Source organism: Cicer arietinum, chromosome 7 (genome assembly GCF_000331145.2).
Source record: "Cicer arietinum cultivar CDC Frontier isolate Library 1 chromosome 7, Cicar.CDCFrontier_v2.0, whole genome shotgun sequence".
Classification (NCBI taxonomy): Eukaryota; Viridiplantae; Streptophyta; class Magnoliopsida; order Fabales; family Fabaceae; genus Cicer; species Cicer arietinum.
The window spans coordinates 27,146,371-27,160,583 of record NC_021166.2 but is presented as its reverse complement, the minus strand read 5'-3'; the positions used below and the strand labels follow the sequence as shown (position 1 = coordinate 27,160,583).

The window sequence follows — 14,213 nt, the reverse complement described above, 5'->3', positions numbered from 1 at the left end:
AACTTAAATTTTTTTTTAATGAAGAGAAATCGGATCCTACTACACCGATTTCTCAAAGTATTTTTTTTAATTATTAAATTTATTTTATCGTTTTATAAAATTATTTTTATTAGTGGTGCTATTTAGTAGGCACATATATAGGAAATTTGATCAATTAATAAATACATATTCTATAATGCAATACATTATTTTTTGTTAATATCTTTCATAATAACAAATATATATTTTATTAATCAATAATTGTTATTTTAATTACATAATTAATTTAAGTTTCATTAATTATTAATTTAATTAATTATTATTTTAATGAAATAATTAATTTAAGTTTTATTAATTATTTAATTAAGTAATTATTATTTTAATTAAATAAATAAATACAATGTTAATTTTATATTTTATAATTATTAAAAAAAATTAATTAAATGGAGTCCATAAAATAACAATATTTAATTTAATATTATAATTAAACATACAAATACCAAATTAACTAATTTTATTACAATGAACTAATTTCTATTAAGAGCATTAGTACAATAAGGGCATTTATTCTTGATATGTCCCTCGTTCCGACACAAACCACATCTCTTGGGGTGTGTGTTCTTCTCTCGTTGATCTATTTCAGTATGAATACGAGTAGACTGTGGACGACCTTTTGGATCTCTTCTCATGGCTGGATTGTGGCACAACTCTATTCCATTGTATTCTGGCCAATATGATTGAAGAGGAATTGTTGGGAACTCTTCCTTGTAAACGTCAAAGATACATTGCAATGTATACTTAGAAGACACATACATCATGTAGTCACGGTGAATAAACGAACAAGCGGCAATGACATGTGAACATGGATAGTGTAATACTTGAAATTCACCACAATCACACCATCTTTTGTCGAGGTCTACCTTGAATGTCACTACAGGACGACCGCTTGGTGGAAGAACCAACTCCTTAACTATAAATATACTATGGGCTCGATTGTGAATAACAACTTCATGGGAATTTGACATTGTTCGTTCCTTGTTAAGATTTTGAATGATTGTATTTGAGTAAATCAAACCTGAATATGTCATCATTGCTTGGGCTTGTGTCCCTCTTTCTTCAAATTTTGCAGTCACTCTGTAGTATGTTGCTTGCACCAAAGAACTAATTAGAAGATTGTGTGTCCCCTTTAATGCATTGTTCATGCACTTGGAAAGGTTAGTTGTCATGTGTCCCCAACGTCTACCTTCATCATATGATTGTAGCCATTGTTCCTTTGGAATATCGTCGAGCCATTTCACTGCATCTTGACTCCAATCATCGATTTGTCTTCTAAAGTATGTGATGCTTGGTTGAGTCATAGCGTATCATGAATGAACAAAAGTTGATGTTGTTATAGACAATTTGAAAATATGTGTGAGATATATATATATATAAATACTAACTCATGTTGGTTACAATATTTTTCATTAGCCCATTTTTGAAGGTCCTCATGAAGTTTTTTGATATATGTCGAACGCAAAAGACATGATGCCAATTGTTGTTTACACACCTAACAACACTTTTAATCGACTCATGTCTATCTGAAATCAAGCAGAGGTTGGGTTGAGGTGTGACAAACATTCGTAGACGATTGAGGAAGAAAAACCAAGCATCTGATGTTTCACCCTCAACAATGGCGTATGCTATAAAAATGGTATGACCATCACCATCCTGAGTGATTTCCATTAGTAAGGTCTCACGATACTTCCCATATAACCATGTTCCATCAACTGAAACAACTGATTTACAATGATCAAACCCTTTGATACATGGTTGGAAACTCCAAAAGAGGCGATGAAAGACAGCTTTGTTAGGAACTCGTTGTCCATCCTCAATAAAGGGTCCCACTTCAATAACAGTAACAGTCCCTGAAAGATAATGTTTGAAAGCAAGAATCCACCTTGGAAGCTCTTTAAATGATTCCTCCCAATTGCCGTATATTCTCTCAATGGCCTTTTGTTTTGCAATCCATGTCTTTCTATAAGTAGTGGTATATGTGTACCGAGATCTTATATGTGCAATCAATACTGAAACTGATATTGTGGGATCCGGTGTTACCATTTGTAAGATGCTTTCACAAATAACAGTCGAAGAGAGTTGTTGGTGATCTTGTGAAATCATTGTTGATGAGCATGTGTGTGACCCTTCTATTTTTGTGATCTTCCAGATGTTTGATTTCTTTCCATTCAAGATTCCACACCTCCACATGCAATTTTTATTTTTACAATGGACAATCCATCTAGTTCTATCAGAATGCGCAACGACGAAGCTCGTAGAATTGTGCATATGATATTCTTTTACACACTGCATTGCCACAGCTTTTGTGGGAAATGTCATCCCCACTTGAAGATTGTCAAGATCTGGAACAAGGTAAGATTGGTTTTTGGACATACAGTTGACAAATTCATTGTCAACGTAATTCATGTTGTCAGAGGTAACGTTGCAAAAATATGAAGGGGGGACAAAGAAAAAAATTGTAGTAGATGGACATTCTACTACGGGTTATCCTCGTCGTCATCGTCGTCATCGTCAAAAACAACAACTTCAGCAAGAATGTCATCCTCATTCTCACTAAAATCGCCTACTTCTTTATTGTGAACACCAGCCACAACACTAATAGGACCATCATACGGTGTGTTAAGGTCAATATCATGGGTGGATGTTGATGGGTGTTGTGACGTGAGGGACTGGTGGTGGATTTGTGTTTCAATAAAAGGGTATGAAGATGGAATGGAGTTGGGATATGAAGAGGGTAAACTTACTTGTGTGTGTCGGGACTAATGGAGTTGGGACTGATGTTCGATATGAAGAGGGTAAATTTACTTGCTATGAACATGTCAAACATCATATACACGTCATCGTCTCCTAAAAGATTTAATGATTCATATCGAACATGTCCTGGCGCAAGAGTTATAGGGTATCGATAAATAACATCGACCACCCTCTGTGAGTTGTCTGGTTGAATCTTTGTTAGGATACATTTGATAAGTCCATCAAGTTTGATATTTTTTTCACTTTTACCAAGGATGTATTTGCGCATGCAAAGACAACACCTTCTATGTTTGTCCTATCAACATGTCCATTGTAATATACTAGGACAAAAAACTCTGATGGAGCCATTGTAGGTAAAAGATATGTATGAGTAAGTGTTTAGAATGATATTTGTTAGTGTATTTAATAAGTGAACGACATTACATATTTATATTATGTTGGATAACATCCCAATGATGTCAGCGTAATCCCCCAATCCTCCACTGATTGGCTGGTTCTGATTTTTGGATAGGATCATGCTTACGGATAAGATGATGTCAGCGTAATCTGGTACGATGACGTCAACGTAATCTGGTACGATGACATCAGCGTAATCCCCCAATCCTCCATTGATTGGCTGGTTCCGATTTCAGATAGGATAATGCTTACGTGTACGATGACATCAGCGTAATTTGGTACGATGACGTCGGCGTAATCTGGTACGATGACGTCAGCATAATCTGGTACGATGACGTCAGCGTAATCCCCCAATCCTCCACTTATTGGTTAGTTCTGATTTTGGATAGGATAATGCTTATGTGTACGATGACGTCAACGTAATCCCCCAATCCTCCACTGATTGGCTGGTTCCGATTTTGGATAGGATAATGCTTACGTTGGTACGATGACGTCAACATAATCCCCCCAATCCTCCACTTATTGGCTGGTTCTGATTTTGGATAGGATAATGCTTACGTGTACGATGACGTCAGCGTAATCTGGTACGATGACGTCAGCGTAATCCCCCAATCCTCCACTTATTGGATGGTTCTGATTTTGGATAAGATAATGTTTACGTGTACGATGACGTCAGTGTAATATGGTACGATGACGTCAGCGTAATCCCCAATCCTCCACTGGTTGGCTGGTTCCGATTTTGGATAGGATAATGCTTACGTGTACGATGACGTCAGCGTAATCCCCTAATCCTCCACTGATTGGTTGGTTCCAATTTTGGATAGGATGGCAATGGTTTTATAAATAGTCATTATGTTCATATTATTATTTACACACACTTTAAGAAATCAATATCTCTCACATTCACAACATACAAGCTCTCACATTCACAACATACAAGCTCCATGGCTCTTTTAAGAAATCAGTATCTTCACATGTCTAGAGATATCGTTGAGATGGTAAGTGGTTGTAATCATCTTATGTATACATATTTTTAATCGTCATTTTCATAACTCTAATATTAAATTTATTTAAAATGTAGAACTTGATTGAATGTCACCACCACTTTAGAATGGAGGAACCAAATGAAATGATAGTTCCCTACTAAGAGGAAGCTGGGTTTTTTACCGTTGCAAAATTGGGATCTTTTAATGTGGACCCATCATTGGTGACCGCAATGGTAGAATGTTGGAGAACAGAAACACACATATTTCATCTTCCAATAGGAGAGTGTACCATAACTCTTGAAGATGTTGCATTACAACTAGGTCTACCTATCAACAGAAGACCAGTAACTAGAGGTGGCGCTTTAGATTGGGATGAAGAATGCCAACAAATTTTGGGCGTCATTCCTCCAAAAAATCAAATGGTGGGCCAATTCGTCAAATTGAAATGGTTGAAAGACACATTTGCTCATGTTCCGAATAATGCAGCAGTTGAGCAAGTACAACAACATTGTAGAGCGTACCTATTACGCTTGATTAGGGGTTTGGTAATCCCTGATTCATTTGATGTATCTCCCCCTGTTGAAACATATTGAACATGTTCGACTATATAGTTGGGGTTCAATCTGTTTGGTAAACTTATACAAACAAATGTGTCGTGCAACCACATCGTCTTATACATGTATGGGTGGATGTACATTGCTCCTTCAATCTTGGGTATGGTATCGCATGCCGTTCATTTCCCCTCATTGCACTAGAGAGATATCATTTCCACTAGCAAAGCTGTAAAACATTTTTCATATTAGTCCAATAAATTACGTATAATAAACTTGCCAAACTTGTTAAATAATAGTTTTATATTCTTTTACTAGATGGATTGGCAGGGGACTAATCCATTATGGAACTCCATACGGGGATCTTGTCAGTTATAGATCAAATATTGATCACATGCAACATTATCAGTTTTAAAATTTCATTGTTCAACAAAATTTATACTTATTATAATTGTGTGGCCTTACTAATATGTCTTTTTTTTCTCTAGTTCATATGGATGTCTTACAGGGGTCTTGAAAATATCATACCACAACAAGCATATCAGGATTCAATGATATGGATTGCCAAAACCGCATTGATTTGTTTCTCAACTGTTGAATGGCATCAAACAGATAGAGTCAAACTGCAGTTTGGACTTTTGCAGGAAATACCAAATGAACCTAAAAATATTGATACACTTCACTGTCAAGATATGAGAGGGAATCATCTGGAAAATTGGAAAGACAAACATGCTGCATGGGTTCAATTTTGGAACGAACATCAAAGTCATTGTCTTACCGGTCAACTGATACATGGACACCGAATACCAACAGAGGAGTATATGGTGTGGTTTAGACACAACTCCAATCTGTATCTATCAGCTCTGCACCTACTACGGAACCCACGATGTGGTGTTGCAGAAGAGCCAACTCAACCATCACACCGACAAAGACATAATAGACCTCACCTACCGACTCCTCCTGTTACTATTTAAAATGAAGCGCCAGAACCACATTGTCATTCGTTTTCTTTCACCCTAATGCAACAACAATTTGAACCACCAAGACAATCATTTCAATTCATGTCAACTCAACAAGATGTTCACCGACAATCTCTACATTCAAGTGATCAAGATTTTGTGAATAACTTATTTTGTGCAGACATAGGTACGCCTGAATCGGCTGCTCATTATATTAATAACATGTACTCATTTGGTGTTCCATCATTCCCTAATCAAGTAGATCATACTTCTTCGATGCATGTCGACCTACTAAGTGAAAATGTTCAGGAGACATATGCCCTAGTTGACGAAGAAAACTCACCTCCACGTCGTCCACGTCGTATTATTCGACCACCACGATGTGGGACTGGACACCATATAGGAGATTAATGTAATAAAAACATTGTAATAATAACATGTACTCATTTGGTATTTGTATGTTTAATTATAATATTAAATTAAATATTATTATTTTATGAACTTCATTTAATTAATTTTTTTAATAATTATAAAATATAAAATTAACATTGTATTTATTTATTTAATTAAAATAAAAATTACTTAATTAATTAATTAATAAAACTTAAATTAATTATTTCATTAAAATAATAATTAATTAGATTAATCATTAATGAAACTTAAATTAATTATTTAATTAAAATAACAATTATTGATTAATAAAATATATATTTATTGTTAAGAACGATGTTAACAAAAAATAATGTGTTGCATTAAACCTCAGCGGGTGAATGTGTATTTATTAATTGATCAAATTTCTTATATATGTGCCTACTAAATAGCACCACTAATAAAAATAATTTTATAAATGATAAAATAAATTTAATAATTAAAAAAAATAAAAATAAAATACTTTGAGAAATCGGTGTAGTAGGATCCGATTTCTCTTCCTTCATTAAAAAAAATAAAAATTTAAATTGAGAAAATGTAGGTGCCTAAACCGATTTCTCAAGGCAATTCTAAAAAGTGGAAAAAAGGATGGTAGTTTGGTATTTAATTAGAAATTAGTGATAGTTTGGTATTTTTAATTTTGTTCATGGTATAACAATAAAAAAGCCCATTAGTTGAAGTATTTAAAAGATAAAGTAAAGTTTGATAAGTAAACTTGGAACTGAATTGTGGTTAAATCTTCAGCACAAGAGAAAAATGATATCAGCAAGGAAGGTGTAATAAACAGTAATAGCCAAATTGTTAAAGCTTATATATAAAATATAGATAAATAAAGATGTCATTCTACTAAGTACTTATTGGGTGATGCTCAAAACTTCACTCATGTTAAAAGGTCAGATGTAATAAAACTTTACTAATTAGTAATTGGGTGATCCTTAAAATATCACTCATGTTAAAAGAACTTAAGGATGTAATTTCACACACACACACACAATGATTATGTGGGTAGATAAAAAATTTGTTAAAAAGTTATAATTTGTTCCAATTTGATATATGTTCTTTGAGAAAATTATTTTCTGAACTACTGATTGATTAGCTAATCTGTTTTAATGTGTTGAGGACGAGCAATCGTTTATGTTAAGAGGTGTGATAACTCTTAGAAATAAGAGTTATTTACCACATTTGAACTAAGATTTGCTAATCTTTTGAATATGTTGTATTAGGATTTTAACTTTAATATCAGTAATTATGTCATTTTAATTACATTTGCATTTAACTTTGCTTTTACGAAGAATTGTGATGGTTGTGCTGATTTTGTAGGTTGAAATTGAAGAAATTGTCCCATGATTAAAATGCTATACAAAATTCTACAACAAGACGCATAATAGGTCTATGAGCAACGAGGGCAGATGTATAGCTTGAGTCTCAGGTATACTTGACTAAGTTGCAATAGTTCAGAGGTACCCCCTAGTGCCAGGTTGTGCAAATAGAAAGAGTAGCTAGGCCAACCCTTTATTGGGCCAAAAGATACTTTGGGAAGAAAAGGACAAAATTGAGGTACAAGTAAGAGAGAGAAGAACACTAGAGCTATCATATAAAAAGGGGGACAATCCCTAAAAAGCATACATAGAATTTGAGACTTAGTTTTAAGAAGCCTAGCCATCATACTCATATTCTACCATCATCCACCCTAGGAACCCATTGTAGCCCTTTTACGAAGGATTTGCGTTGACGAAAAGTGTAACACCCTAATATTTTCATAGTATTTTGAAAATTAAATATCAAAATCATATTTTGGGAATTAAATATTAAAATCATATTTTGTTAGAGTTAATAATATTTTTAATATTTATATATATATATATATATATATATATATTTGTTTAGTAATTGTCATAATTTATCATTTAATTATTTTTGCGTGACAATTACATGAGGACGATTTATGATATGCATATTTACTAAATGTACTATTGTGTATTTTATTTATTTGATTAGTTTCGATAACGATGAAATCGATGTATTAGATATGTTGGTTTTATTTTGTTATGTGTGACCGTAGTCATATTTTTTTTTTTCTTAATTTATTTTAGTTGATAACATTATTAGTTGAATTATTTACTTAAATTAGAATTTATAGAAGTTATATTTTTTGTTAGTTTTATTTTGGACCAAATTAGTATTTGGCCTAGGAGATAGTAGAGTTAGTGAGACCCAGCTCTCATGTATAAGTGCTCTTGCTTGAAAATATTTTTGGTCCATATGTTTTTAGTATAAAAAATAAAGTGATTTACCTCAATACTTTTACTCTCCTTCATGATAAAATTTTATGACAATTCATGGTGTTGTCTTGACATAATGTAGACTTTATGTCCTTGTCTCAAAAATTAAGAAGGAGGTAACGTAGATTCCTTCGTTCTTAACACCTTTAATTCATTTTTGATAGCAATGTTACAAATTGAATTACGGGTCTTATCTTTTTTGTGCAATTAAGAGAGGACAAAAAAAAATTCTCATCCTTTGTTATATCTCATGCATCCCTCTCTCTTAAACTAATATTATAACTTTATTTTAATTCTCTACAGAAAGAATTATAGACAATTTTTGGTGTCATAACTAATAGCAAAAAATATATAAAAGGTAGTTTGCACACCTTTCTATAAACAAAAGAATGAAAAAAGAGAGAAACATAGTCTCCTTTTTTTTTCTAACACCATCATTATTGGCAAGTCGAATTACAATTTTCTTTCTTCTTTTAATACCATCTCAAATAAAGTTTGGACTTTTGCCTTGTTCTTTGATTCGTGGGGTTAGAGCATGTTGCTAGGAAGTAAAGCACCTAAGGTAAGGGTTTTTCCTCATACAAGATTAAGCTAGATATTAAATTAATAGTTTGTAAGATATTGATATATTCTTGATGTCTTAAAAGAAAAAATGTTTATTTTATGTTTGTCTTAAAGAATTTAACTATAATGTTTTGTTTTTTTATGAGTAATATATTTGCTTGAATAAACTTAATTATAAAATTTCAATTTTTATTATTATAAAATGAGTAATATGCTAGTTGTCATATATTTGATGTAAAGTTTCTATTTTTGTGTTGTCTAGGTGTACTTAATTATAAAGTTATGATTTTTATTATGAGCTCATGAGTAATATGTTTGTTAGGATGTTTTTAATTTGAAGTTTCGATTTTTGTGTTATTTCATTTTAAAGTTTTGATTTTTATGAATATTATTCGAGTCTTGGAGGAATTGATGAAAAAAATTTATTTTTAATTGTGATAACATGATTAAGTTGATTTTTGTGATGTGCTTAGTGGTAAACCTCGATTTGTATGCCTAAATGACTAATAATGGGAGAAATTTTTATATTAGAAGAAATAAAGTTTATATTTGTATGTGTTTCTTCGTTATTTGAGTTTGATGTCTATCAATAACACGTCGCTAAATCCAAATTTGATAGTTTATAAAATGAAAAATTGTGACTCTAAGACATTTATTCACGTGTTTGTGTGTTATATATTTGGGATAGCAAAATTATTGTTTTTATTGTAAGCATCCATGTGAATAAAATCTTGATGTCATATGTGATTAAAATTTAACCTTGAATATTTTATCTATGTGGTTGTCTAAGTGGCTGATGATTTGTATTTTAAATATTGTTATATTTGTGGTTGCCTAAGTGGCGGGTGATTTGTGTGGTTGACATTGTTCCCTTTATGATTATCTAAATGGATGGTGACATGTATCTTTTGAGCATCATTATCATTTCATGACATATCATATGCATATTTGTGGACGCTTGTGACTGGTTGAACTTTCCTCATTGGTATGAGTGACTTATTTGTGAACACCTGTGTGACTAGTTATATCTGGATCATATACTTTTAGGAGCATGCATAACTTGCATACATTTTATTGTTATTTTTATTTTGATCTAATTATTTGTTCTGAGGTGTTGCTACTTGATTTATTTAGATGCATTTATGACTATTGATACATCTTTGTGAATTATTAAAGAATCCATTTCTTTAAATCTTTTATTACAAAAATATTTTATATTCATATGTTATGACTGTTAACTTACTATTTGGTTTAATTTTACCGTGGGATGAACTTACCACTTATACCAACCACTTATACCAACATTTAGATTCTAATGATATCAAAGAGTTGAATGAATGATGTTCGTTTGGTGCACGCGCGTGAGAAGAAAAGGGATTATGACTTAAAAATAATGTTTGTATTGATAAATCTGAAGTGGTACATTTCTAAATTTTTTTTTCATCGTTAATTTTAAATAGAAATGCGGAAGTGAGGTTCATTCCACTATGAAAATTTTGAATTAGTCAACCTTTTTTTTTTAATTTCACTTAAAGATAATTTATTCTATTTTTGGACGTAAGTGAATGTTTTTCTAACAATTAGCAGATTATTCTTGCAAGAAAAATAATAATAAGAATGATATCTAGTAAATCGCATTGTGTTCCTTTACCAAAAATGATATTAAGTTATTTTCTAGTGAAATTTATCTTTATTACATGATGTACTACTCCTAAGAAAAAAAAATTATTGTCGTTATTAAAAGAAAACAAATATCTTTAAGTAATGTTTTGGATCAAAAGCTGAGGCGTTACAAAATGGGACGTGCAAACAAGCTAAAGCAGGAGCTTCCATAGCTACTGTAGAAACTTGTGTTTCTCATCGTAATTCCTCATTTCTTTAATAACTCTAGTTGTAATGGTTAAAGTAATTCGATCATCTAATACTAGAAAAATCTTTGATAAACTCGAACTCGTTCTCAGCAAGATTCGAGAAGTCTATTTGCAGTTAATTAGGAACATGCAGCTGGTCAAGAATTATTGGATGTAGAATAATCAGGACAAACTTGTATTATCAGATTCATCAGAGGCGTGCTGAGAGCGCGTTGATCAGGGTCAGACACAACTTTAGTATATTCTTCATAGAATTGCCTTGATTTATTCATTTATCTTCTCTATTAATTAGAGGATGCGACATAAAGTCTTTAAAACATATGACAAATGGTCTACATAGTTAAACAATTTCATAAGCACAATAAATTGTCGTACAAAATAATTTCTATTATCATCCAAATATTTAAAGATCGTTGTTCTTCAAACCAATTTGGTTATAACAATTTCTTCGTGAAAGAACTACACCAAGAACATCCTCTTGAAAGCCACCAAAATCATTTTTGTCTATGGCCTCTCCAAACATTGGTGAGTGTTGTCCTACCAATGCACTGCCTCCTCATTTAACATGAATATACCTTAATCCACCTGTTAGTTTTCTGGACAAGCAATCAAGCAAAAAATCTTCTCAATATCTTGAAGTCGCTTATGTGCTCCATTTGTGTTGTAGAGGCCTTCAAATGATGGAGGATTCACCTTATGGAACCTATATATCATGAACTCTAGTACTTTCACAATCCCATCGTCATTTCTCCCACCTACCACTACTACTTACATTTGCATGAAGTAAATAACGTGGAATAGGAATGAAAAAAGAATACTACTTAATTATGATCTAACACAATAACACCAATTGATCATAAATAACATGCATCAGTTACCACAATATACACATAGCACATATGAATTGTTAATGGACAAGCAACACACAATGGTTGGATAAGACAAATCAATTATAATACCAACTAATGTGACACCGTAAACCTCAAATACATTTAAACCTTAAATGCTTAATTATTTTTATTTTAAAACAATTGAAATTAAAAACTTTTTGTAATCATTTCACATCCAAAAGTAAAGGGCATCACATGTTTTATAACACTAAACCATAAAAGGACTTCAATTATTAGTGTAACATATGTTTAAATCAAGAAAATATAACTTCTTATATGTTTTATATTAAATTTGAAACAGACAAATTATCTTGCCCCGATGTCAGCAATTAGAACTCAAAATTCCAAAAGTATAGACGTTACATAACAAGAAAATACATAACAACTTACATAGTTGAATGATAACAAAAGAATCTAATAACAAGTTCTTCTAATATTATATGCAACGACATCACATATTAATGACTCTTTATTTACAACCTACTGAATATTTGTGCCCATCACTACCTAACAAAAACAACACAAGGTGAATAATTTAATCATATTAAGGCATGGAACAACAACTTGTGCAATTATACTCACAATATTATATAGGGTAATCACGATCCACAACTCATATATATATGGTAATCACAATTTACAACTCATATACTCATATTCACCTCTACATAAGGATCAACACAAATGAAATCACAATTTACAACTCATATAGTCATATTCACTTCTACATAAGGATCAACACCAATGAGTTCATTCATAATCACATAAATTTAAGTCAGTTAGTCACAAATACAAAATTATGCAATGTAACTAATATTTTTTTTCACATAATGCGACACTTCTTATGAATGTCGTACCCTACTACTTTGAAGTACTTGGAATGAACATGGCACTACATCCTTCGCTAGACTGAACACATTTATGTCTTTTGTAGGCTCTCTCAACACCAAAACTCCCATGGTCACTATTTGGTGTATAGTTAGGATATTGATGTGTTGCATGGTATGTAACTCCCGACATAGGAAAAATACTTCCAAATCATATAGGTATTATTGTCCCGACTACCCCAAGATCACTTGTGATCGTCACCCAAGACCCAACATATTGTATTTCCTTCATCTTTGGATTACTTAGCACATAAAATACAATGATGAAAATTTCTTAATAAAGAAACCATGCTTTTCAGTTCAATGGATCTTAGATTGCTTCTAATTCTTAAAAATATTTGATACTTTTAGAAATTGATGTAATTGAAATCTTGTGATATTTTGATTTCATACTTTAGAGTTTGTATATACATACATATAGTGTAGAATTAGTAGTTTCTTCAAAGTGGGAGATTGTTTAATATAGCCCCTAAAGAAATAAATAAGTTGTTTCATATAGCTATATTTCTTATAAAGCTTAGTGACTTATGTATGGATGGATAATTACGTTTTTAGATCTGCCTACGTAATTTCAGTTATTTGAAATAGATCTGTTGGTGTTCAAATATACCTGATACATTAAATATAAGACTAATGTGTTGACTTATCCCCTCTCGTTTATTGAATATGCTCTTGACCAGACACACTACTTCAAGACCAGATGATGCAATCAGATAATGTGCTTGTATAGTACTAGACACAATGAATTACAGTCGTGCTTTATCAAATAATGTGGTCAAATGATGTTATGAGAGACTTGATTATAACATTTGCAGATTTGAACAAATGTCATAGAATAAATTGTTCTCTAATGCTTTGTTATCATCAAAACAAATTACAAGTCATTGTTTATGAACCATCTTGGTCCCAACAATATCCCCTTTTTTATGATGACAAACATGTCATTTCATGACTAGTTTTCCATGCTTGAATGAACTACTTTTATAAAATAATCAGAGGCTCCCTATGAATTTTAGCAAATAAAAATAATCCATGTAACAATAAATATATTTATAAGAGTCGATGCCATCTGACTCCCCTCCAACATCTCTATGATCAAAGACATGAATAGAGCCACCTCAATCAATCTAGAAATGATAGATCTATTTGTTAGAAATATCAACCAGTGATTCACTCGCTTTGCCAACTTTTCACTTTAGATGAGACGAATTCATATATACCTACGTACATAAGTTGATGGACTAGTAGAAGATACTCGATCCAATCCTTTATTATAAAAGACAATTGAGGTATACTTTTATCAACAAAAAATGATGTATTTAATCCATATTATAAATAAAATACATCAACTTTTGTTGCGCAAGTCATAAATTAATTGCTTCTTATAGAAAAAGACAAGAGGTAGTGCTAAATAACATGAGTAGTCAATCTCCAAATCAGTAGAAAAAAAATAACAGTGAATAAGTAAAACATGGAGTGTAAATAACATCCCGATATTAATTTTCATTAGGAAATTATACCATGTACCCCCAAATTTTACCCTTAATATTTTTTTACTATTTTACCAACTCAAATTCAGTTGTTTTTCTTACCATTCAAGGATTTTCG

The 14,213-nt window shown here is 31.7% G+C and overlaps 2 protein-coding genes across 2 annotated transcripts; both read right to left on the bottom strand.

Annotated features, from left to right (window-relative positions):
* Positions 1 to 506: 506 nt before the first annotated feature.
* On the bottom strand, positions 507 to 1,337 carry LOC140918726 (uncharacterized). The gene has a single exon (XM_073363519.1). The coding sequence runs from the start codon at positions 1,335 to 1,337 to the stop codon at positions 507 to 509; it is 831 nt and encodes a 276-aa protein (XP_073219620.1).
* A 79-nt stretch (positions 1,338 to 1,416) lies between these two features.
* On the bottom strand, positions 1,417 to 2,442 carry LOC101503255 (uncharacterized). The gene has a single exon (XM_012718493.1). It carries the CDS (start codon positions 2,440 to 2,442, stop codon positions 1,417 to 1,419), a length of 1,026 nt encoding a protein of 341 aa, XP_012573947.1.
* Between the last annotated feature and the right edge of the window lie 11,771 nt (positions 2,443 to 14,213).

Excerpts from the sequence above, each read along its gene's own strand:
- LOC101503255 (XM_012718493.1), bottom strand. The coding sequence starts at position 2,442 with ATGAATTACGTTGACAATGAATTTGTCAACTGTATGTCCAAAAACCAA.
- LOC140918726 (XM_073363519.1), bottom strand. The coding sequence starts at position 1,337 with ATGACTCAACCAAGCATCACATACTTTAGAAGACAAATCGATGATTGG.